Source organism: Hordeum vulgare, chromosome 6H, assembly GCF_904849725.1.
Source record: "Hordeum vulgare subsp. vulgare chromosome 6H, MorexV3_pseudomolecules_assembly, whole genome shotgun sequence".
NCBI lineage: Eukaryota > Viridiplantae > Streptophyta > Magnoliopsida > Poales > Poaceae > Hordeum > Hordeum vulgare.
The window spans coordinates 59,245,586-59,271,052 of NC_058523.1; the positions used below are offsets into that span (position 1 = coordinate 59,245,586).

General features: G+C 44.7%; 2 protein-coding genes and 1 pseudogene across 2 annotated transcripts; 1 reads left to right on the plus strand and 2 right to left on the minus strand.

Moving 5' to 3' along the window:
- Window positions 1–2,907: 2,907 nt before the first annotated feature.
- LOC123406061 (eukaryotic initiation factor 4A-1) lies at window positions 2,908–7,364 on the plus strand. The gene is made up of 5 exons (XM_045099556.1): window positions 2,908–3,179; window positions 4,231–4,303; window positions 4,397–4,503; window positions 5,719–6,149; window positions 6,467–7,364. The coding sequence occupies exons 2-5, from the start codon at window positions 4,233–4,235 to the stop codon at window positions 7,100–7,102; spliced, it is 1,245 nt and encodes a 414-aa protein (XP_044955491.1). The 5' UTR covers window positions 2,908–3,179; window positions 4,231–4,232; the 3' UTR covers window positions 7,103–7,364.
- Window positions 7,365–8,462: 1,098 nt separating this feature from the next.
- Window positions 8,463–9,783, minus strand: LOC123406062 (annotated as a pseudogene).
- A 9,314-nt stretch (window positions 9,784–19,097) lies between these two features.
- On the minus strand, window positions 19,098–20,903 carry LOC123402975 (54S ribosomal protein L37, mitochondrial). Its single transcript, XM_045096949.1, has 2 exons — window positions 20,754–20,903; window positions 19,098–19,861 (listed from the first exon to the last, which is right to left on the minus strand). The coding sequence occupies exon 2, from the start codon at window positions 19,840–19,842 to the stop codon at window positions 19,453–19,455; it is 390 nt and encodes a 129-aa protein (XP_044952884.1). The 5' UTR covers window positions 19,843–19,861; window positions 20,754–20,903; the 3' UTR covers window positions 19,098–19,452.
- Between the last annotated feature and the right edge of the window lie 4,564 nt (window positions 20,904–25,467).

Here is a 25,467-nt window from a genome sequence, read left to right on the forward strand (position 1 = left end):
TCGTAGATGATCATCACCATGGATAGGTCTTGCGTGTGCGTAGGAAATTTTTTGTTTCTCATGCAACGTTCTCCAAGATTTGCATGTACCTTGTGTTCCTTGGGAGGATATATATATGGACTTTGTTTTAGGTTTACCTCGAACAAAGGGGAGGGATAGCATATTTGTTGTCGTGGACAGATTTTCAAAAATGGCATACTTTAGACCATGTCATAAAAGTGATGATACTGCTAATGTGGCGGATTTGTTCTTCCGTGAAATTATTCGCTTGCATGTTGTGCCAAATACGATTGTTTCAGATCGTGACGCTAAATTTTTTAGCCACTTTTGGAGATGTTTATGGGCTAAGTTGAGGACAAAATTGCTTTTTAATACTACATGTCACCCCCAAACTGATGGACAAACTGAAGTAGTCAATAGATCAATGTCTACTATGCTTAGGGTTGTTTTGAAGAAAACCTGAAAATGTGGGAAGAATGCTTGCCTCGTATTGAATTTGATTATAATCGTTCGCTGCATTTCTACTGCTAAGATGTTCCCTTTTGAAGTTGTGTGTATGGTTTCTTACCTCGTGCACCTATTGATTTGTTACCTCTTCCATCTTCGGAGAAGGTTAATTTTGATGCTAAAGAACGTGCTGATTTGATATTAAAGATGCATGAGTTAACTAAGGAAAACATTTAGCGTATGGATGCTAAATATAAACTTGATATAGGTAAGGGTAGAAAACATGTTGTCTCTGCACCTGGATATCTTGTTTGGTTGCATTTGCGTAAGGATAGGTTTCCTGATTTGCGCAAGTCAAAGCTAATGCCGCGTGCTCATTGTCCTTTCAAGGTGTTAGAGAAAATAAATGATAATGCATATAGACTTGAGCTGCATGCAAATTTTGGGGTTAGTCCCATTTTTAACATTGCAGATTTGAAGCCATATTTACGTGAGGAAGATGAGTCTCCGTCGAGGGCGACTTCAGTTCAAGAAGGGGAAGATGATGAGGACATCAACACCATTGTTACACCCACAACCCCAACTTCTATACATACTGGACCAGTTACTAGAGCTCGCGCACGCCAATTGAATTACCAGGTACTTTTGTTTCTTGGAAATCCTTCTAATGTTCATGAACATATGATGTTGCCTAAGTTAGATACTTTAGTTGTACTTATGAATGAAGGACCTAGCATGGGCAAGAAGGATATCCGTTGGAGCGGGATCAAGCAAGGAGAAGAAGGTGCACACGCGGGAAAGAACAATGGAACGTCCACTTGTGATTTTCGCACTTTAAAGCCGCCATAAGGAGAGCATGAAGGCTTGGACGAAATATTCAAGACGCAACTTTATAAATCTCGTCCATAGGCTATCAAAGGTGTTGCACCACCTTATTTTTGGGTCAGACCCATGTAATTTCGAAATACCATATTGTAGGTTGTTTTTAGAGTCCGTATATGTGGGAAAACTGAGTTTAGGGTTGTTTTCGGACCCCTCCTCCAAGGGTCACGAAATTCCCTATCTATTCCCTCTATATACAGCCCTTAGGGCACCGTTTAGACTTGGGTTTTATTTAGATTACAAGTTCGCCATAGCTGCAACTTCGCGTTCTTCGTTTGTGTTCCACGACCAGACAAAGGCGTCACCGAACCCCACCTTCATCAATAAAGCTTTCCTCTTATATACGCAATATCCAGATTGCAATATTAGTTTCTTGCTTGTTCTTCTTTGCGTGCAGGAAACATACCCTCGTGGTCAGGTTGATCGTGCTCCGCCGTGGTCAATAACCTCTCGGAGTTGGTTTAGCGATTGCTAAGGCGCGACGTCCTCACACGTTCTTAGTTGGATCGTCAAAGTCTACTCCACCAAAACGATAACCACCATCTCATAGAAAGACATGTACAACTTTGCCTCTATCACGGTGCGTCGGCTGCTGGACGCTTGCTTACTAGTTGCTGCGTGCTTAACTAGCCGGGCTGGGCGTTGGTGCTGGGCGTTGGCTTGCCACTGTTTTAGTGTTTGGATGCTTTGTTTTGCTGTAATGTTGTATAATGTTGTTGCTTGCTCTTGCTGATCTGTTGATTTTGCCGTTGTTCACGCTTGGGAGTGACATACCCATGTCTTTTACAAGAACCATGAGGGTTGACGGAATTGATGATCATTCGCATCATTGAGGGCTTGAAAGAGGCATGAAGGCAACAAGTGGGGCAGTATTTTGATATCACTTTACGAAATCAACTATTCTTTGTCTTTATTGCACGGTATTCTATTAATTATTTATATATATTCATGTATTGTCGCATGGTTGTTTCTAGAAATTGACATATCCATATCGCCATATATGCTCTAATCAACATTTTGGGGCATGTTTCTTGGCGACCAAGTCTCTACCTTGGCGTGGCTAGCAATTTAGCTGTAGGCGCGTGGGCTACATCAACCAGAAATCAAGCACGCGGTGAGCTGTACGCGGCAGATCCTTCGTGCCCCACCACGTTCACACGGCCGCATAGGCCAGGAGACGTGTCCAGTTCAGTACTCGTGGAAAAAAAAAATCCAGGTCATACACTTTGAGTAACAATAAAAAAAATGCAAACCCCTCCTTTGCACTCCTGGAAAAGAATTAAATAATTCCAGGCCAAAAGAGTACTCCAAGGAAATAAAATACTCGTGTTATGTTACTGGAAAGAAGAGAATCGCAGGAAGAACAACAGACGTGAGCGGTGCAAACCCCTCCCTTCCTTTGCTGCTGCTATTTTCTTTTTGCTGCTAAACAAAAAAAAGGAAAGAGAGAAAATCGCCGGAGTACGAAAAGGCCCGGGAGGCGGGGCGACGGGGGCCCATCCAACCCAAACCCAAAGCCCACGGGAGCCATCACAGAGGAGGAGAAACCCTACTCGTCTCCCGCAGGGAGAGTCAGAGAGAGAGACGCGACGCGAGACGAGAGAGGAGAGAACGAGTCGAGCCGCGCGCCGCTTCCGTCGGGGACCAATATAAGCCGCCTTTCTCTCTCCCCACAGCCCACCAAACCCTCGCTCTTCCCACCGCAGGAAAGAGCTCCTCCCCTCCCTCCCCCCACCGCCTCCACCGACGCATCGATCGAATCCGGGACACGATCTCGGATTCGCTCGGCCAATCGACGCGCACCAGCCCCCCGGATCGTCGTTCGTCCTCCCCCACCGCGAGCGCTTCAGGTAACCGCCGGGCGTCTCCGCAGAGATCGATCTCTCTTCCGCTTCTTTTTTTCTATCCGTGCGCGCGTGCTCGGCCGATCTGGGCGATCGATCTGGGCCGGGGCGTTTGGCCTCGTCCTGGATCGATCTGGGTATGCGCAGTTTCCCTCCGGTGCTGGATCTGGGGCGGGACCGGGAGGTTTTTTTCTTCTCTCCGGGCGTCTCGAGCTTGCCTGCTGACGGGATCGATCTCGAGATTCGTCGATTTAGGTTCCGCAGCGTCGGTCTCGAGATTTTGTAGCTTCATGCCCGATTTATTAGTTTACTGCTATTTTAGCCTGCTTGGTTGGATGGGTTTAGGCTATGCTCTTCGTGATGATTTCGTTTACACAAGTACGTATATAATGGTGTGCGCTGCGTACAGTGGAGTACCGGACTGTCCATGCGCTGATTCGTTTGGTTAGGTACACTGTTTACTTTTGGTAGTTGTGACCGGTGTGAACTGTAGTGTAGTACATGGGAGCAAACGTCTTGAGTAGTCTTCTTTGTACCGTAATAATCGTGGAAAGCATATGCCCTTATTGAACACGAGTGGCAGGTTCTGTTGGTTACTTTTGATGCATATAATTATTGCGTGTGCATGTGCGTGTGCTGCTTTGATGGGTTACGTACACTGTTTAGTGTTAAGCTGTGATCGTTGTGAACTACTCGAACTTGTTGAGTAGTGTCTCGTAATAGAGTTATCACGGAACGCCCATGCCCCTGTTAAACTAGATTGCTCTGTTCTATTGGATCACGTTTGGTACCAGCTATTGTTGGACTCGTGTCCTGCATACTGTTTAACTGACTTGTTTGTCAAGTTTGCATGGTTGCGTAGTGCCATGTGCAATCTTCTTAATTTGACTGGCTTTGTTTCCTGTTCAAAAGAAAACTACATCTTGGGTTTGTGTCTTTTTAATTTAGATAGTCGCATGCTATCTGTAAGCAATCAATGGTTGTTTGGTACCATATTCCTGTAACTTTTTGGTTAGATGCCCTTCTGTTAACATGCTCCTGTTTTTGTGTAATACAGCCATGGCAGGAATGGCACCAGAGGGTTCCCAGTTTGATGCTAAGCACTATGACAGTAAGATGACTGAGTTACTGTAAGTCAACTCTACCACCATGTTGTCTCAGCCTTTGGGGGCTATGTGAAGCTGTCCTTTTTGTTCAACAGATACATGATTATGAATATGCAGGAACCAAGGTGACACTGAGGAGTTTTTCACCTCATATGATGAGGTGCATGAAAGTTTTGATGACATGGGCCTCCAAGAGAACCTTCTTAGAGGCATCTATGCTTATGGTATACTTCCATCCATTGGATTGCCGTCTCATATTCTATTACCCTTGATAGCAGCTGTGCTGCATTTAAACTTTGTGAAACATCTGTTCTTGCTAGCATCTTAGATTACATATTTTATAATCTGCATGACCCGCTTTTCTTCTGTATAAACCTTTTCTGTGTGATGAGAGGACATCCGAGTCTTCTTGCTTTATGTGGAGCAAAATTTCCATGTTTGTATATTCCTAAGCAAACGTCATGAAGTGAGCCCCCATGGTGTGGAGGTTTCCCTAGGGTTTCCTCCACCAGATGGCAGTCTCATATTCCATCGCCCTTGATAGTAGCATCGCGGCAGTTAAACTTTGGGAATTGCCATGAGATGAACATCTGTTTTTGTGTGCATTTCATTTCAAACACATTCTTTTGCCTTGTTAATGGATTGCATGTTTGACATTGCACATTATGCTTATTTTCGGTATAAAAACCATTTTCTGTGTGACGGGAGGACATCCAAGTCTTCTTGCTTTTATGTGGAGCAAACTTTCCTTGTTTCTATATTCCCAAGCAAACGTCACAAAGTGAGCTTTCTGATGTTGAGGTTTCCCCTCGGGTTTTCTCCACCAGTTGGCTGTCTCATATTCCATCGCCCTGGATAGCAGCATTGCTGCAGTTAAACTTTGGGAATTCCCATGAGACGCACATTTGTTTTTGTGTGCATTTCATTTCAAACACATTCTTCTGCCTTGTTGTTAATGGATTGCATGTTTCAGCTTGCACATTATGCTGTTTTCTGTATAAAAACCATTTTCTGTGTGATGGGAGGACATCTGAGTCTTCTTGCTTTTATGTGGAGCAAACTTTCCATGTTTGTATGTTCCCAAGCAAACGTCACAAAGTGAGCCTTCTGATGTGTTGAGGTTTCCCCTCGGGTTTTCTCCACCAGTTGGCTGTCTCATATTCCATCGCCCTTGATAGCAGCATTGCTGCAGTTAAACTTTGGGAATTCCCATGAGACACACATGTTTTATCGTGTTTTTCATTTCAAATGCATCCTTGTGCCTTGTTAATTGCATGTTTTGGTTTGCACATTGTTCTTTGTTTTTTCTGTATATAAAAACAACATCCTTTGTGATGTGAGGATGACTTCTGCATTACGTGAAGTGAAATCCTGTACCTTTGACACTCTTCAACAATATAGTTTGGTCATCTTACAAATACAAACACTTCTATTTGCAGGTTTTGAGAAGCCATCAGCCATTCAGCAAAGAGGAATTGTTCCCTTCTGCAAGGGTCTTGATGTGATTCAACAAGCTCAGTCTGGTACAGGAAAAACTGCCACCTTCTGTTCTGGAATCTTGCAGCAGCTTGACTATGGATTGGTTGAGTGCCAGGCATTGGTCCTTGCTCCGACCCGTGAGCTTGCACAGCAGATTGAGAAGGTCATGCGTGCTCTTGGTGACTACTTAGGCGTCAAGGTGCATGCATGTGTTGGTGGAACTTCTGTCCGTGAGGATCAGAGGATTCTTGCCAGTGGTGTGCATGTTGTTGTCGGCACACCTGGTCGTGTGTTCGATATGTTGCGCAGGCAATCCCTCCGCCCAGATAACATCAAGATGTTTGTGTTGGATGAAGCTGATGAGATGCTATCACGTGGTTTCAAGGATCAGGTTTACTTCTCATCATAATTACTTGTAATTCTGCAGATTGTCGTTACTATGTGTCATTTTACAAAACTGAAGGCAAACTATAGTTGTTTAAAACTTAAGAAGCTTCTGTGTGCAAAAATGATATTAATTACATGATGGTTGGTGTTTCTATGGTATAAACATTCTAAATGTAGAATATTTGTCATTTATATGTATCAGTATTTCTCTTAATTACTTTTGATACACCAATTTATGTCCTATTATTTGTATGCCAATTAACTATCCCAGATCATGTTGCTTAATTAATTTGAACTAACATGCGTTTTTATCTATTGCAGATCTATGATATCTTCCAGCTTCTTCCATCAAAGATTCAGGTTGGGGTGTTCTCTGCTACCATGCCTCCTGAGGCTCTTGAGATAACCCGCAAGTTCATGAACAAGCCCGTGAGGATTCTTGTCAAGAGAGATGAGCTTACCCTTGAGGGTATCAAGCAATTCTATGTCAATGTTGAGAAGGAAGAGTGGAAGCTGGACACACTCTGTGACCTGTACGAGACCTTGGCAATTACCCAGAGTGTCATCTTTGTGAACACCCGCCGCAAGGTGGACTGGCTCACCGACAAGATGAGGGGAAGGGACCACACTGTCTCTGCAACACACGGAGACATGGACCAGAACACTAGGGACATCATCATGAGGGAGTTCAGATCTGGCTCTTCTCGTGTGCTCATCACCACCGACCTGCTGGCCCGTGGTATTGATGTGCAGCAAGTCTCCCTTGTCATCAACTATGACCTGCCGACCCAGCCTGAGAACTACCTCCATCGCATTGGTCGTAGTGGTCGGTTCGGGAGGAAGGGAGTTGCCATCAACTTCGTCACCCGTGAAGATGAGAGGATGCTGTTCGACATCCAGAAGTTCTACAACGTGGTCATTGAGGAGCTCCCGGCCAATGTCGCCGACCTTCTCTAGATTATTATCATAGGAATGCAGTAAGGTGCTCGATAAAGTTCGTTTTTGTTGAATATCTCCCAACTCTCAGTTTTGGAGTGGTAAGGTCTGGTTCTGTTTGAATCGCGGTTAAGGATCGATTTTTTTTTTTCTTGTTATGCAATGTCCGGAAATTTTTGTAGTGCGTAGGCTGTGCCAACTCCCGGGCTAGCTGGGATAGAGTGACACTAATGGAGTATTTTACTTCTCGTTGTGAAGCTATTTTATTGCCCCTCTGTTTTTACATGCTCGAGCTCATTCCTTTTTGCTTCGTACTCCCTCTCTTCCTAAATACAGTCTTTTTAGAGATTTCATTCAATTAGTCTCTATACATCCGTAGACCCTTGTGAAACCTCAGACTTATATTTAGAAACCGAGGAAGTATATGTGAGATCATGCCTGATCCCATGACGGAACTGTACAGCGTTCTTGTCATGCAGCAGCTATTGGCTAGCCCTTCAATAATCAAGTAAGAAACTGCAGTTGATTTGTGAAAGTGGCAACCACCGAGCGACGCATGCTAAACGAATCCTTCAATCCGGATGAGGCGTATGCAGGATTGGTAGTTGCTCTACCTGATGCTGGTGCAAATTCTCACCTGTAACAGGTAGATGCATTAGGGACGGAAGCTGCGGTATCTACTGCTGCTGATATGAGCCATTAAGGGTGACATTTGAAACGGATACTCAACTCCTTGCTGAAGCGTGAACTCCTTTCTGAAGCGTTGGACCTGCGAAAGGCTGTCATTGAAGACATCAGTTTTAGTTGGCTTTTCAATCAAATCGTCACTGTTTGTAGGTGTGATGTAAATTTGGTAGCACACATGAACCAGCAAAAATCGATCGTATGTGCTTACCAAATGCTAGCATTAGTTGGAGCTCGATTACACCGAAGCGACTGTTTGCCTCGCCGGACATATTTGTTTCTAAAGCTTTGTTCCTTCAAAATCTATATACCTATCTCCCCTGATAATAAAGCACGTAGCGCTTCTTCCGTCCGTCATGGCGTTTTTGTAAAAAAGTTCCTCCGTTTTCAGTTAATCAACTCGCAGTCCTTTCTTGAGTAAGGAAAACGTTTCGTCCGTCGTGCATCTTTGCGAAAACACCCTTTCGTTTCTTCTAAATAAACCCGCAGTCCTTTGCAGCCCTCCCTCCCCTCCCCCTCCCGGCCGCCCGTCCTCCCCTCCCCCTCCCCCTCCTCCCGGCTGGCCGCCCGTCCTCCTCCTCCTCCCTCCCTCCCCTCCCCCTCCTCCTCCTCCCGGCCGCCCGTCCTCCTCCTCCTCCCCTCGCTGAGCGTAGCAATCCCGGTGGATTATGCATTTCTCGTCTTCTCGATCCCTCTCGTCATCAGTTGAAGGCGTCGCACTGCTTGCGTATGTTCCCGTCGCTGCCAGACTTAACCCCGACGCGGCCGAGCTTGACGATGGCGTCGACGAAGCCCCGGCTGAAGGCGGCCGTGCTGTTGGCCCACGAGTTGACGAGGGGGCGCGTGCGGTTGTCGTTTTAGAGGAGCTGGTCGGAGGCGAGCAGGCCGCCGCCGTCCTGCAGGTTCCGGTAGTACTGGTTGTCGAAGAGCGCCGGCGTGGCCTGGTCCATGAGCACCGGCGGGTCCGACGAGCCGTCGGCGGGGCACTTGGTCCTCAGGAACGCCGCGTACTTGGGGTTCAGCGTGGCGTCCGCTGGGCTGCCGTACACCCGGTCCCTAAACTTGCCGCAGTGTGCGAGCCCCACGGTGTGCGCCGCTGCACGCCCACCAGCCATGAACTGTCATGTTAGTAGGAGTACATCCAGGCGACGCAGGTAGGTACGGTTGGGAGGCGTGCGTGGTTCACCTGAGAGGGCGACGATGTCGGACATGATGAGCCCATGCGCTCTGAACATGGCGACCATCTGGTTGAGGGTGCTGGTGGCCTGCGGCAGCTTGCCGGCCACGCTGCTGGCCGTGGAGCTCAGCCCGTCCAGCCTCCCCAGTTCCACCGGGTAGAACGGCCCGCCGCTCTGTAGGCAACACAAACATGCACTTAATTCAGGTTCAGGCGTACAGACGTGTGCTTTGTAATTAAGGCGTGCGCATAGTAGATGTGTTACCAGGGCGATGGCGTCTCGTGTGGCGATGGTGAGTATGTCGGCGCAGGACACCAGGTTGGGGCACGCGGCCTCTACAGCCTCCTTGGCGATCCTCACCGTCTCGTAGCCCTCGAACGCCAGGGACTTGTTGTCGTCGGCGTCCATCTCCGTCGGGTTCCCCGGCGTCGACCGGATCAGCACCGACGCGTCGCAACCCTGCACGTACGTACCACCGCATACACACACATAGATCAATCACTCGATGACTATAAATTTTGAGAACACGGATATAAAAAGCATCAGTGCAAGTGTTACTGCGTGCGACGAACGTACCTCGACGAAGCAGTCGTGGAAGAAGAGGCGGATGGTGGAGCCGATGGTGCGGATGGTGTAGTCCATCTTCTGCGTCACCACGCCGCGCATGATGCTCTCCAGGTTGGGGCAGCTGCTGCTGTAGTAGCCCGTCGACAGGTCGGACGCGCCGAGCTGCACGGAGAGGGCGAGGACGAGCAGCGCCATGCACGACCAGGACCGGGCCATCTTACTTCTCTGCCTGATGGCCTGTGTAGGTGGCGCAGGAATGTTGTAGGTGGTGCAGAAATGAAGGGTCATTTATACATGCAAGAGCCAAGAGGTGTACGATGGATCGCTGATACAAAGATAGTTAAATTGCAAGGTGTGATAAACAAGATCTTGTCACGCTGTGGAAGAAAAGCGTGAAGAGTTGACAATCTTTGGTCTATGGAGAGATGCGCGTGTTTTGGTCTAATTTAGGACTGGTTCTTGATGTACATGTGTGGGATGTTTAGGAAATTTATTTTCCCTTGATATGACAGTGTGTGAATTGAATGAACTCTTGGCGCTTGCATCATCAACACTAACTGATGAGATGACTTACTAAAGCATCTACACTCGGCCCCTCCAATCCGCCTCAAATGTCCGGACAGATCGTCCAGTCACTAACCGATCACAAAAATTCGAGCTAGCCGGACCCCTCAAACGGGCCACAAACGTCTGGGTTAACCGGCACCCCTCATATTCAGTCCAAATATGGGGCGGATATAAGAAACCCGGGCATGCTCGCCACGTCGGTTTAACGGCGTGGCCTCATGGAGACTCGCGTGAAAACCCGATCGTCCAACGGGCGCCTCCGTCGTTGGCGCGGTGTGAACGCCTCTGTCAACAGGTCCAAGCACATCCATGTCGAGAGGTTGAGGTGGTTCGGGCTTGGGGTCTTTGAGGAAGAAGGCAGGATGTTGGAAATCTGTATCCATCATCTGTTTGCTCAGTAGTGTGGGTGTGGGTGTGGAGCTTTGTGCAGGTGCAGCGGCTGGTGGCAAGACAACCCTTTGCATTTGCATTTGCATTTGCAGTGTAGCACCACCTATTGCGGTGGTGGGTGTGGTGGTGGATGGATTATTGGTTATAAAACTCAGGTAGCTTTTCTTTATGAGGAAACTTCAAACACGCCGTGAGCCAGCTGAATTCTGTCGCTTGACCTCTAGGACTCCACATTGACTATGGCCTCCATCAAGATCAATCTCGCCGTGGACAGGTCCCGAAACCACGTCCTGTTCGCGGACACACGTTCCGACTTTGTCGACGTCCTCCTCACCTTCCTCACACTGCCGTTGTCCACCATCCAGTCGTGCTCGGCAGGCGCGACGTCGCCAAGATGCCTCTCTAGCCTCTGCGATAGCGTCGACTGCCTCAGGGACAACAGGTTGCTGAAGGTCGAGGCCTGCCATGGCATGCTTCTCACGCCCGCTCACGCCGACGAGTTCAAGTATGATTTAAATGTGCTTTCAGATAGAGTATTGTTTCAACTATTCTCGTCGATTTACCTGACTTAAATATCTTTGTCATGCACTCTAAGTCAGCTAACAGTTGCTGCAACGAAGTCCTTATCAAGAGCTCCAAATGTTGCGTGCTCATGGCCAGACTTCTGAATGTCTACGACCAAGCAGGCAGCACAGAGACGTTTGTAAGCCGCAAAGAACTGTTTGTTATCGGTGATGGCATGACAATCAAATCGGCATCCACCAGCAGTCTGCAGTCGCTGCCTCAAACGTTTGGTTCCGATGGGATCGCTCATGGCTTTGAGGAGGTCCAAGTGAGCGTCAGCTGGGAGACTGTAAGATCAACGATTTAGTACGTACGACTTTGCTACGATCATTAGTACAACCATTATTCTGATAGTCCATATTTGCTTTTGATGTCTTTTTGAACCCTAGAACACAAGCAGATCTCAAATCCTAATTGTCTCTATTTTTTATAGGTTAGTTCGGGTTTAGTTTTGCAAATCTGCAGCAATCAAGGCCTAATCTCTTATGCTATTTCAGGTTGATTGGAGTTCAATTTTGCAAGTCTGTGACAGTCAATTAAAAAGAAGGTGACACCAATGCTATGTGATGTGACATTTTGTTTGTTTGTTGTGTCTAAATAGAACTGAAATGCTACCATGGGCTCAGTTTTTTTAATGTGGAAGTCATACTATCACCATTGCCACTGTCAAGAGAAGGATCAAGGATAAGGTGTCCATTCCAGCAAGATGTCGTCATGAGTTGGTTTACGGTAGCAGATATCTGAAAGACTGGTGCACCGTTGCCGAATGCAACCTCGCCAGAGAATGTACCATCACCAGCGAATTCTACAAAATGTGACATACTATACAACCGGTCATGAATTCCCAGGGATCGAAACAACTGCAGCGCTTCAACCGAACGGACCACGCATTGAGCCTTATATTACGGTAATCTGGACATTTTGAAATGAGCCTTATAAACCGGTAAGGAGGGAGTAGAATGTAATAAAGATAAAATATACGGTTTCAATCTAATTCATAAAACATAATATATTTGACTACGTAAGGGTATGTGGATTGTAAACAGGACTATAAACTTCATCTCAAGCATATAAATGATTTAGTTACTGACAATGTCGATATGGTCGCATTATTTATTGCAATGAAATTGGATATGCTATTGTAGATTCGACTTGAGACTCTAACATCTGTAGTCATGTAATTGATTTACCTCCCTGTATGTTTTTAGGTTTTTGAGTTTCTCCTTCGTTTGCCACAAAATACATAAATATTCAGCAAATCAATGTGTAGCAACCGTGTATGCTTCAATCTTACATTTTTCTTCAAATTTCTAGGGTGTGTTAATGCTTATATTTTTAACGTTTTTGTAAATCATAACACAAGTATTAACATATTTTTTACAACGGGGAGAAGGAAAAGCGGCAACACGAATGAGATGACATGTTAAAATAGAGGACATGTGTCTATGTGTGTGGGCGTGGGAGGCGGGTGGCTGGAGTGTTAGGGTCGTGTAATGTTTTGTTTCGGAGAGAGTCTTCCGTCATACTTATGGAGTTAGGAGTGTGCTATTTTTTCCCAACGTACATGCATGTTTTTTATAATTATTAATCCAATTTTAATGACTAGATCATAATTTTATTACCCGTTGCAACGCACGGACCCTTTTGCTAGTATTAAGAAATAAAAATATAGGTATTATAGTCCGTCATGTATTGTAAAAGACCCTGAACTCAACAAAAACACGTGGCAAATTGTGCAACCACACAATGACGCGACTTTGATCAATGAACGGAAGATTACTTTGTTGTATATGAATCCGGCGGCACTAGCCACACATGAGGACTTACAAAGATCTACTCACTCGGTTCCTAAATATAAATCTTCGAAAATGTTTCATTAGAAGACTATATACGGATGTATATAGACATACTTTACAATGTACATTCATTCATTTTACTTTGTATGTAGTTACTTAATGAAATCTCTAAAAAGACTTATATTTAGGAATGAAGGAAGTAGAAAGTACTGTATTGTTCCTAAAAAAAACATTGTATTGCCCGTAAGAAGAAAACATATTAGAGATAAACTTCTAGGCAATATATTATTTATACATGGAAAACGTTCTAAATCTATCGACTGATTTCCAGATCGCGTAAACCGCCTCGAGCTTGCGACACGTGTTCACGTCCACACACCGCTCGTAACCAGTCCTACCAAGCCTTATCTCTTCCCCTGCGTACGTTCCCCCCACTCTTTTCCTCCTTTCCCCCTTTTTTCTCATACGCGAGAGAATGAGCCAGAGGCTAGCATGCGGCAGCACAAAGGAGGAGGCCGGGGAGGCTGGCGCCACTCGTCGTCGGTGTTGCAACGCAACACATGGCGGAGTTGCAGTGCAGCCGGCGTTGTGTTGCGCGCCGACGGTGGAGCTGCAGTGCAACACGTCGGTGGGCGGGGGCAAAGCTGTAGTACAGCCGGTGTTGTGCTGCGCATCGGTGGCGGAGCTGCAGTGTAGCCGCCATTGATGCTGCAATGGAGTTTTGCCGGCACTGACGTTGCTGCGTTGCAGCTTTTCCCTCCTCGTGCAGGGGTTGCAATGAAGCTTCAACAGGGGAGGAGGGTGGTGTTGAGGGTGTGCTCGATGGTGTGCCATGGACTTTACCCGGAGCTGCACCAGATTGGTGGAGGGGAAGATGAGTTGATCGATCCGACAGATGTGGGACAGGTGATCGGAGGTTGTCAACCCGGCTGATTTCTCCAGAAAATCAGCCGATTGATTTGTAGCAGCCCCTTTTATATATGGAAAAGAAATTGCATACACACACACACACCATTTCTATCCTCAATTCAAATTCCGTTGTTTTAGATCGCTTGCGTCTTAGGCCTGCAACCGAGCCGAGAGCGCCCGCAATCGTCGGCGAGCTGACATGTCTTCGTATACTCATTGCGTCCTACCACAACACACTGGTGGAGATGGAAACGGAGCGGGATGAAGGCCATGGTGATCGAGGCGTTAGCAAGCAACAAAGCGAAACTCGCCGCCGTCGTTGATGTCGATGGTAAAGACACGGATTTAGATGGGATTGGACATGGAGAAAGATCTCTCGACCGAGGTCGGCATACAGCATGACGAACGAGTAGGAGGCCATCAAACATTGAATGCACCAACTTACGGAAGGCTGCTTAATTACGAGCGGATCGTTACCCTGACAAGAATTTACTTGGGAAAACGTTTGGCCCAAAATGACATTGTACAACTTACAGAGATTGATCTTTGTGTTCTGTTTTGCTATCAGAACTAAATGAGGTTGCTTCGATTGTATGCTCAGGAATCGGGAGCTATTGCTTTATCAAAACACTGCTTGTGCAAACCCTCAGTAAATTGTTTCATCAACCTCTAATATGTTCGATGCATGCGGATTGGATCTTAAAAAGTAGTTCATGGAACGGAAGCAATGTCAGGATACACAACACGATTCTTTTTTTCATCAAACAAGTATCATTGCAGTGTTGTCCAAGTTTCAGTCTCCTAAATCACATTCACCCAATTATTCAAATGGATTCACGAGTCTGATGCACCAGACTTCGCTAAAATTCCTTCTCATTTGTAGTTTTGGAAAGCTGTCATTTTTGTGTACAAATTCTACTCATATTTTATTATTGCTTCACTCACATACTTCTATTTTTCCATTGATAGGCATAAAGCTCCTGATAATAACACCTTGAGAGATGTTATTGCTATATGTGTTCCTACTAATCAGATTAGCGAGTCTTGTGTGGTGGATTGGTGGCAAGAAATTCTGAGGAGGGTTACAGGAAAGGATCCAATGTTTACAGTCAACCTGGCCTGATGAGATTGTTTCTCTTGGGGCTGCCATACAGGTCATTTTGTTTTTCCCCAAATAGAGTGCTCCTACCTCACTAGTCATACATTAAAAGAAAAGTGGACCAGAATCTGTATATTCTACTTCATGCATGTGCTGCTACCTTAGTAGCGAGACTTGAAAAGGGGTCGAAATCTATATTCTTCCAAACTAAGCTAATCTTTTTTCATGGGTTTTTGTTCTGTTTCTTAGAATATAACTTCGAAGGAAGAAAGACATGCTGTTATCTAATTGGTCGAAGCATTTTGACTAGGGCAATAGCTTAACATGGAAAAATAGTCGCTACCACACTAACACAATGTACATTACTACAAAATTCCATATAAACGTAGAAAATGGAAAGGAATTTGCAAGTCAACTATATTATGTCTTAGCGATCATATTTCTGAGTCCTTATAACAACAAGATATGAATTACCTTCTAAAATTTATTTTGTTGACGATGCAACTTAACACACCTGTTTTGCTTCTTCAACATCTGCTCATTGTTTTTTGTGGAAGGTAATTGTTTGCAAGATATTCTTTAAAAAGATAAATGAGAATTTTGGCGTAGTTATTGAACAACCAATCCGAAGTAAGAATCCAAGAAAGCAATACAAAGTTGAAAACTAATAAACTTAATGTTTACAAAATCAAAAGTCATGAGGTTGCCACATGGTTTGGGAACAACAATATAAAGCTCTTAATTCAAAAAAAAAAAAAAAAACTCAATTTCCCCTATGGCTATAGGTAATAAGTGGGTAACCATGGACAACCGTTACAAATCATATATGCGGTCACATGGTTTCATCACTAGTAAATAATGTAAGGTTCTTGCCAAGGTAAAATGATGTCATACTGTGAATTATGCATTGTGGCCTAATACAAGGATTGGTAGTTCAGATTTTGCTTTGGTTAGGGCTTGATGTTGGAACTAGTGTTGATGTTCTTTAGGCCTTTGGGCAATGGTGAAGAATGAACCCAGTCCAAATCCAATTCCACGTCCCTCATTCCTTGCAGTCCCTTATTCTCAGATAGCCCTACCTTGCTCACCTCATCCGAGGAAGCGCCAAAGAAAAACAAATTGTTGCATGTATCTTCTACCACCTCTCGCTTGTGCCTTATTCATTAGGCGTATTTCGGTAGCAAAAGCAACATGGATCACATTTGTAGTTGCAGGATCTGTCAATGAACCCTACACGGACACAGTAAACGAGCACACTGAACCAGCAGGTGTTCTGCACTGTGTAATCCTTGCGTCTGGTTATTTCTTCTTACTTATACAATCCAGGAAACAAAATACAAGCAGAAGCATGATTATGGTACGTGCCAACTCAGGAAGCACTTGCAGCGGCCTGATCTAACTAACCGAAAGGCGAAGGCTATGGCAAGACATGGACATGCAAAAGAGGTCTAAGCTAGTAAAACTATAGTCCGAGCTCAATAGGATTAATGCATAGCACGCATGGCTCACAAGGAATGTATTTCCAGATTCCCCCCATTTCCAGTGTGGTACATGCATCCAACTCCACCCAATTCATCCTACTTTGTAGTCTGTTATTGCTCCATCTCACTTTAGTCCTGACTCCCTTTGTGTTGGTTTGGGTGCTGCTTTATATCCTCGCAAAAGAGCGAAGCCGATGGATAGGTACCTACAAGGACAACATGCAACAGACAGTACATGGTGCATCCACATCCTTTATGTGAGTTGATCATGCTTACTGTGGACAGGTTGATGGGTGCATTAGCAGGGGCAGTTTTATGGTGGGGGCACCCTGGGCACGTGCCGGGCTCGGGTGCTCGACCCTGCCGATTTTACAAAGGTGTCGTGTCTGTCAGCAGTTTCAGTTTTTCAACCACAGAGGGGACGTCTGGATGTGTGTGTGCTCCACGCGAATAGGTAGTAGGCCTGCTGCACGACTTCGCCTGTGGGATGGCACAGGCACAATGGAGTTTGTTGCAAGCTTTGTGGCACGATTTTGAATCGCTAAATAAAAGGAGAAGAACAGAAAAGCACTCATGTGTGTCATTACAATAGTCTATGCGTCACAGGGCATCCTGTAATTAAAACCAGATGAGAGATAGAGGAGAGAAAAATGAGGGGATGGATTCCTTGCGGTTGGTTGCTCATAAAATTCAGAGACATCATAGGTCAATGTTCACATTCGTGGTTCAAACATATTAACATCATTTTGTCCTGCCCAAAAGGAAGCAATGCGGCAGTGAATAATTTCCAGGTTCCATACAAGGCATTGCCATCTACTGACCTACCATGACATAATGTGTGCTGACGGAGTGTGACCCATCACCTGATCTTACAAAAACTTCCCAAGCAGCAGGAGATGTGTTCCTTGATACCCCAATTCTAAACAGTATTTGCATGTATAACTATCACCTGATCGCAGGAAAAAACGACATTGATCTAGTCCAATATTGTCAGTACAGTCCTCCCCTTGCAGTGATATGATAGAGGTTTATCATACATATATGAGTGGGTTATAAGATGGAATGGCTACGGGCTACGATCCAGCTTAGTTCCCTTTTCCAACTGTTTTATACAACATCTTTTTTTTTTCTGAATTAGCGAAGTTGAATTTATTTACAGAGGAAGTAGTAAAGTACACTGTGACAGCATGGATGTATTTGCTACTACCTCCGTCCCAAATTATAATATGTTTTTGGTAGGCTATACCCAAAACGTCTTATAATCTGGGGTAGAGTATATAAGGAGAGATTTAGAAGTATCACCATATTTGCTGAACATAGGCAGTGTGACGATGATAAGGGAATTGCACTCCTTGCAGAGTCAGCAAATATGATGACACTTACAAACCTCTCCTTATATACTTTATCTGTAGCCTACCAGAAACGTCTTATAATTTGGAACGGAGGTAATATATAAGGAGAGGTTCATCATCGTCACACCGCATATGTTCTCATCTTTCTATCAATACAAAGACACGCGATTCTCACGCATGTTCTTAGAAGAGGAAGTATCATCATATTTGTGTCAAGTTTAGAAACAAACACAGCTTGGCAAATTCAACTCAGAATTTTGACTCTTAAATCTGGTACGATGAAGTAATAATTTATATTCTAGAAAAAACCAATTCAACCTGCCGATTCTAGATACATGTTCACAACCCACAAGAGAACTTGCTCTTTTTTTTGCTGGGATAAAAGAGAACTTACTCTAGTATCTGTGTTGTATCTATCAAGCTAGGAAAATGAGGTTTCAGAGAGAGTGCTTAGTCCGCACCAGTAAAACCTGCAAAGCATTCATTTGAACAAACAACGGGATCTGCCATTTCACAAAGGCAACAAAACATGAATACTCCTGGATATAAAAATGAATAGATAAAGTAAAGACAATATTTACAGGCAAAGGCACATGGTAAGTATCAATGGGGTATTTTTTAAACTCTTTTTTCCTTTTAGTTTTCTGCTTGTGGTACATACCCATTTTTGTTCTGGTTTGTTGGTGGTTGAACAAATATTGACTTGAATCTTTACAAGCTCACCCATCATATGATGCTGTTGTGGACATGGCCTTTGTGACCTATCCAATGGCTTACTGACTATCTTCCCTTTTCATTACATCTTTATAAAGTCAGCAGTTAATAACTCAACCTAAAACTATAGCTGACCTGAAGTCTACATATATATAGTTCCATTGGCAGTAGGCAGCAATACGAAGTTCGGAAAGCGTCTGGTTGGTTATCCTCTTATGCCCTGAAACTTTGGGATTAATGAGAGTGCAGGTTTCAGATAGATATAGCCAAGTTCTAACATTTAACTCGAAATTTGTTTCTTCTTATCTGCTTATCAGTTTAAGGTTGTTCGCAGTAGTTGTTATGGTAAAATTGTTGACGTTCTCTTTTGCTATCAGAACTGAATGGTGCTTCTATCGTATGCTCAGGAATTGAAATATTTGTTATTTCTTTGACAAAATACTGTGCTTGTGCAAACTCTCAGCAAATGCTGGATCGGACTCCATATGTTGAATGCATGCAGATTGGTCGATTAAATAGTAATGTAGTTCATGAAATGGAAGCAGCATGAGGATGCACAGCATGATTTTTCTTTTACCATCGCTAAATATAACTGCAGTTTATGAAAAAAAAATAGAGTTGCAGTGCTGCTCCAAGTTTAATGAATTCATGAGTCTGATGCACCATAGTCACGCTTTGCTAATTTAGCAAAGCTGTAATTGTTGTGTACATATTATACTTCAGATAGTTCTGTCTTTCTATTGATAGGATTAAAACTCCTGCTGCAAAACATGGCACTTACATCTTAAATTCTTAACATGAAACGCAAACATGCTTGTCGCCTAGGCTAAACAGTGTACCAAGCCAAGCAAAGCACGCGAAACTTGCTACAGCATTTGCTGCAAGATACAGAAGTTACATCTTACAAAGAACATGGCAAAAATAGCATGCTGGTCACATAGGCTACATTGTACTAAGCCAAGCAACTTCCAAGTCACTACATTATTACCAAAAAGCAACTAATAAACCTTGTAACAAAAGACAAGACAATATGCTTACTTCAACCACTACATGAGATGAGATTCTCCTGATCAGTTCTTAGCAGTGAGAGCATTGTTTTCCTTGATCCGCGCCCGGTTGTCCAACTTGACGAAACGCTTCAGGTCTTCATAAGGCAGTGTCTTGGAATCTTTCCTCCGCAGCTCGCTCAGCACAGGACGCTTGTCAACCAGGTGCCACAGCCAGTCAGGGTACTCAGAATCTGGTTGGATCTTCGGGTCAGAACCCTCCTTCAGGATATTTGCCCCAAACACAGTTGTACTCTTCATTTCTTTGCTGAGCACAGGTTTAGCATCAGCCGCACCACCTTTTCCGCCCTTCTTTCCCTTGGCCTGAGCTGCAAAGCCTCTTATCCCAACCAATTGAGCTACATCTCTTGGAATAATTCCACACTTCAATACTCGTGTCCAAGACATTGCCATTCCTGGGTTGATATTTTAGCTGCATATATAAATCATCAGAACTAAGTGTCAACTCTGCTTAAAAAAGAATCAAGTGTCAACTGATAACATGAGAAAACCACCAATGCTGACAGAAGAAAACGGTTCAAAATCTGCTAGCAATTAAGGCATTTGAACAGAGGATCATAAGAGTAGGGAGGTGTAAAAGCAGTATGCTGAGTACATGAGACTTAGTACTGAAAAAATCAGGTTTGGGGCCTTGCTGTTGCAGCCTGTTCCAGCCAGGCGGCCATGAGGTGTTCACTTATACCGTAATATAAGGAATTAAAGCTCGGAAAGTTTATTTAAGGCTTGTAATTCTGCCTCCAGGATTTTTACTGCAACTTACTTCGAAATTACTATTTTGGTCTACTGAATACACGAATTACACATGATTAAAGATGATGATAGTAAAATATAACTACCATACAAAGTAAGGTTCTTGCCAAGTAAAAAACAGTTCAAACAACTTTCAGATTGGAGCTGTCTGAAGTCAGAAAGAACATCAACACTGGTTCCAGCATCAAGCCCAGCGAAAGCAAAATCTGAATGATCCCTTTGTGTAGGTCATCGTAATTCACAGTATGGCATCATTCACAATATTTCAGGCAATAAGCACCACAATATGATTAGCAAGTTTGTCTCTGAGTTGAGCGAAAGTATGAGAAGGGTGGAGATCAGATATGCCCCCCATCAGTTAACACAAGTTTCTTTCTTGTTGAAGCAAAATCAGTTAAAACATAAGACACTACTTCCTGAATCCAGAATCAGCCGACGCAAAATCAGAAACAGGATCTAATCCTATAGACCATCTACGCCGCCGCCGCCGCCGCGACGCCTTGCTGCGAATGAGACGTCGCAAGCCGCGCAGAGAGAGAGAGAGAGAGAGAGACCTGCTGCGCCGCTGCCCTTGGTCCCGCCGCCGCCGCTGCCGCTGCCGCGAGAGAGGAAAGTTGAGGGCCGAGGAGTAGGGTTTCGTTTGGGGGAGGGTGAGACCGAGACAGGAAAATTAAGCAGGGAGTTCCGCTCGTCCGGTAGATTTTGCCACTACTGAGAAGTGCGATGGGTTGCTCATTTGCAGCATACCTGGCCAAACGGGCCAGCACGGCCCGTCGTAAACAGGCCCGGCATGGCATGGCATGGCCCGTTCAGACATGATTATTAGCCGGGCAAGGCCGTGTCGGTCCATGTATTTAGCCTTCAAATCCAGGCATGGCACGGAAGCTATTAGTCTTTTAGGCTGTTTTTAGATCGTTTTTGGTTTGTTGTGACTGTTTTTTGGATCGATTTTGACCTGTTGGGCTATTTTAAATGTTATATATGTATTCTAGCAAAAATGTCCGTGTGTTGTAACGGAAGATATAGTTGATGAGAAACACCTTGTATGCACTTAAAAAATTATCACATCTTTATGATTCTGCTGAACACACGGGATGTTCCTTCCGTTGCAACGCACCGACATGTTTGGTAGTTCTTTTTTTTTGTTATGAAAACAATTTTAAACAACATGAAAATCAAAATTTAAGCCATTATATATTTTTATATTTACATGTTTAATATTTTCCAATTTCATGGTCAAAATTTATTAAAACATATTTAGTTTTGATGTTTACTTTTTTATACCCATTATACATTTTTGGTATAAATCAGGAATATTTTTTATATATGTTTGACATTTTCCAAGTACATGATTAGCATTTTTTCATATTAATTTGTTATGTCTAATTTGTTTCATATACATTGTATTTTTTGTGTACATTTTTCTTATACATTGGAAACATTTTATATGCACATTTAATATTTTTTGAATGCATGATAAAAAATTCAAAAAGAATTAAAAATTATGTAGTTATTTTTCCTTACGCATTGTACATTTTTTGTATATAATAATTTTTTTATTCAAGTTTGGCATTCCTTTAGTGCATGATTAAAATTTTATCAAAGTTTGCATATAGGTGATTTTTATAAATAAAATATTCAGAGTATATTCAAATAAAACAAAAAAACAATTAAGAAAAATAAGTGCTCAAGGCCAGACTAGGCCGGCCCAGTCGGGCAGTTATCGACAAAGAAAAGGGGGAGAAAGGGTGATGGGGAGGTGAGGGATCGAACCTGTGTTTGCAGGTTTGAAGCGCGCGGCTCCAACCACTTCGGATGGGCGTGTAGTTGTGATAGCTTGGTGGATCTCTACATGTTGAAGGAGAGGAACAACCGACTTATTAGAAGAGGAAAAACGAATCATTTTTCTTTACTTACCGGTGACATGGTGGGTAATTTTAGCCAACTTCACGGGCAATTTGAATGACATAAGGACATAAGTTATCCTTACTTTATTAGTAGGTATAGACATATAAATATGGAAAAAGTAAACGGGTCATGCCGTATCGGCCCGCGTGCTCGAGGCGGGTTGCCCAGCCTTTAGGCCCAAGCATGGGCTCGAGGCGGGTTGCGTGCCTCGCACGGCCCGATTAAAGCGTGTCGGGCCGTCGTGCTTCTCGATCGTCCCAAAAAGCACAACCCGTTTGGCCATGTATGATTTGCAGTCCTGGCCAAACGGGCGGCTCGATATGGCATGGGCACGTCTTGTGCTAAACGTGTCTAGCTCGACACGGCTAGCACGGGCATCTTTAGTAATCGGGTCGTGCCGTGCTAGCTCGTGGGCTATGCCTCCAGGCTCAGGCACGACCCGGTTACTAAACGGATCAGCATGTTGTCCCGTTTAGCACGTTGTACCGCATATTTTTAGCCTGTTGGGTTGTATTTTATGTATATATATATTAAAAAATACATAAAAATTAAATGGGTTGTCTCATGCTGGCCCGCGTGCCCGGCCTCCAGGCCGAGGCACGACCTGAGGCATGCCGCGTGTCGGCCCAGTCCGTTTAGGTCGTGTCGTGCCTGGCCCATGGCAGGCCGTGTTGGCGTGCTTGCGGGCTGGCCTGGTTGGCGCGGCCCGTTTGGCCAAGACTACTCATTTGCTAGGGTGGTTTGCTACAGGATAAGAGCATCTACAGCCGGACATTGCAAATATGACCACCTAAACGTTCGCGGATGCGTCCGGTCGGGCGTGTCCCCTATTTGTCCGTCCGCAGCACAATCTTTATTTTATTACGCATATGTCTGGTCACTTGCACATAATTGATAGAGAGGAAGAGAGAGAAAGAAAAGAATGAATAATGAGAAAAAAATGTGGTCCGGGGTGGGGTCGCGTCCTATGTGGCGGACTGACCAGGCGTGCTTGGGCGCGTGTGCGAGCCCTCATATCCTCCTCATATTTGAGATGGATATGAGGGTTTGCGGATAGCCCGCGCGTATGAGGGTGATATAAGGGATCTGGTTGGGTCACTTTTTCCCTTTTCTCTCGTGTCCTGTCACTGACCGGACGCGTCCACGGATTTATGAGGGGTCATTTGAGGCATCCGACTGTACATGCTCTAATAATACGGAAAATGTATAAAAAAGATAAGTCCCGTGAAAAAAGTATAAAAAGATAACAATCAAATGTTTTTTTTAAAAAGCCAGGGGAGGTATTGGATTCATGGATCTTCATGCCTTAAACTTGGCAACGTTGGCAAAACAAAGTTGGAGGCTGTTAACACACCCTACGGTCCACCCCGCAAAAAAAAAAAACCTACTGTCTAAATATTTTTCTGATGGGAGTTTTTTTAAAGAAGGAACCAAAAAAGGGTCATCTTATACAGTACATGGCAAAGCATCTTCACAGGGTTACAGACTTTTCGAAGAGGTCACATTTGGCAAATTGGTTCTGGTGAGAGAATCAACATATGGGATGATCAGTGGATCCCCTCTAGCGACACTAGGATGGTCATAACAAGGAGGGGTAATTCTTTGCTCCGAATAGTCGATGAACTATTGGTTCCAGGAACTGCTAGTTGGGATGAGACAATTATAAGAAGCATCTTCCTTCGTCGGGATGCAGAGATAATCTTAAGAATCCCATTGTCAGAAAATATTGTGGAGGACTTCGTCGCATGGAATCACACCAAATCTTTCTCTTTCACAGTCTGATCTGCATATTACTTTGAATGGGAACACCAGTTTGGATCAAGATGCTCGAGCATGCAAATATTAATCCGGTTTGGGGAATATCGGAAACTGGAGATACCGAGTAAAGTGAAGATATTTATTTGGCGGGTGCTTCATGGTTTAATTCCTGGTATGGCGGTCTTAGCTGGCAGACATATCAAGGTTTCCACCCTTTGTCATGTCTTTAAGTTTGGACTCGAAGACATTCAACACTTGATTTTCAGCTTCCCTGGAGCGATGTTAGTACGGCGTGCACTCGGCTTGGATGATGTTGTTAAACAGGCCCTCACTGTGGATCGCCACGGTTCTGTTGTTCTTGAAGAACTGTTGTGAAGACCACATGGTTCAAGGCCGGTGCTCGGACAATTGGGACTACACGAGACATTGGTTGAGGCTGCATGGTACATCTGGAGGGAAAGGAGAGAAGCATGCAAGGGGCAGATGCACGAGTTTTGCGGTTCATGCAATAACAGGCAATCTGGCAGTTAAGCGAGGGGACAACATTGTTGTGAAATTTACATGGGAAAAACCAGGCCCCGTATCATACAAACTGAACACTGATGCCTCATTCTGTTGGACGAAATAAGCCGCAGCGACAAGCCAGACACGTCGGGCGCGTGTATGGGCGCGCGCTGGGCGTGTCGGGTCCGCGGCGTAGGTGTGCGTGTGTGTGCGCGCACCGGACGTGTCGGGTGCGGTCTGTGGCCATGTCGAGCCATTGTCTGGCCATAGTTTGGGTAGTGTCTAACATGTAGATAGTCTGGCCATAGTCTGACTTGGATCCGACTTGTGTACAGGTTGTGTGCGTGCGTGCGTGATTCAGTTGGCGATAGTGACGGGGGTGTCTGTGGCGTTCTGTTGGAGCCCGGCCGCGTTGATCGCGTCAGTGTGAATCGCGCAGGACGTGGAGGAGTGGGGAGCACGGCGTCGTGTGGTCGCGTCTGTGTATAAAGACTCCTCCCCGTGTGTTGTTGTAAATGTAGAGCTCGAGTTCGTGCTTGAGTAAAAAGGAAGCGGCTGTTCGTGCGCTGGGTTTACCTCTGTGTCCACTGCCTTGTTCCTCCTTCTTTCTTCTACGTTCGTGCGAGAGAGAGACCTCCGGCAAGAGGCAAGGCGAGGCTTCGGCACCAACACATTCCTTCAAAATGGCATTGGAGCAATTGCTGTGATCATCAGGAACTATCGAGGAGAAGAAATCACGGGAGTGGCAGAACCGTTCACATATATTGATAGCGCGGCTACAACATAAGTGTTGGCTCTTCTTCGAGGTCTACAACTTGTCAGTCAAGTGGGCTGCTCCAGGGTGACAATTGAGTCAGATTGTTTGGAGATTATTTCGGCATGCACAGGCGAGGCTGACATTTTGGCACCATGTTCTGCAATCTTAGCAGATTGTTTCCAGTATGCCCATGACATCACTTTAATTCAGTTCCAGCATTGACTGAGGGAGGCAAATGGCTTGGCACATTTGTTAGCAAGACATGCTTTTGATTCAAACCTTATGTTTACTTGGGACGATGATTCCCTAGTTTCCTTTTGCCGCATGTTTTGAAGGATGTA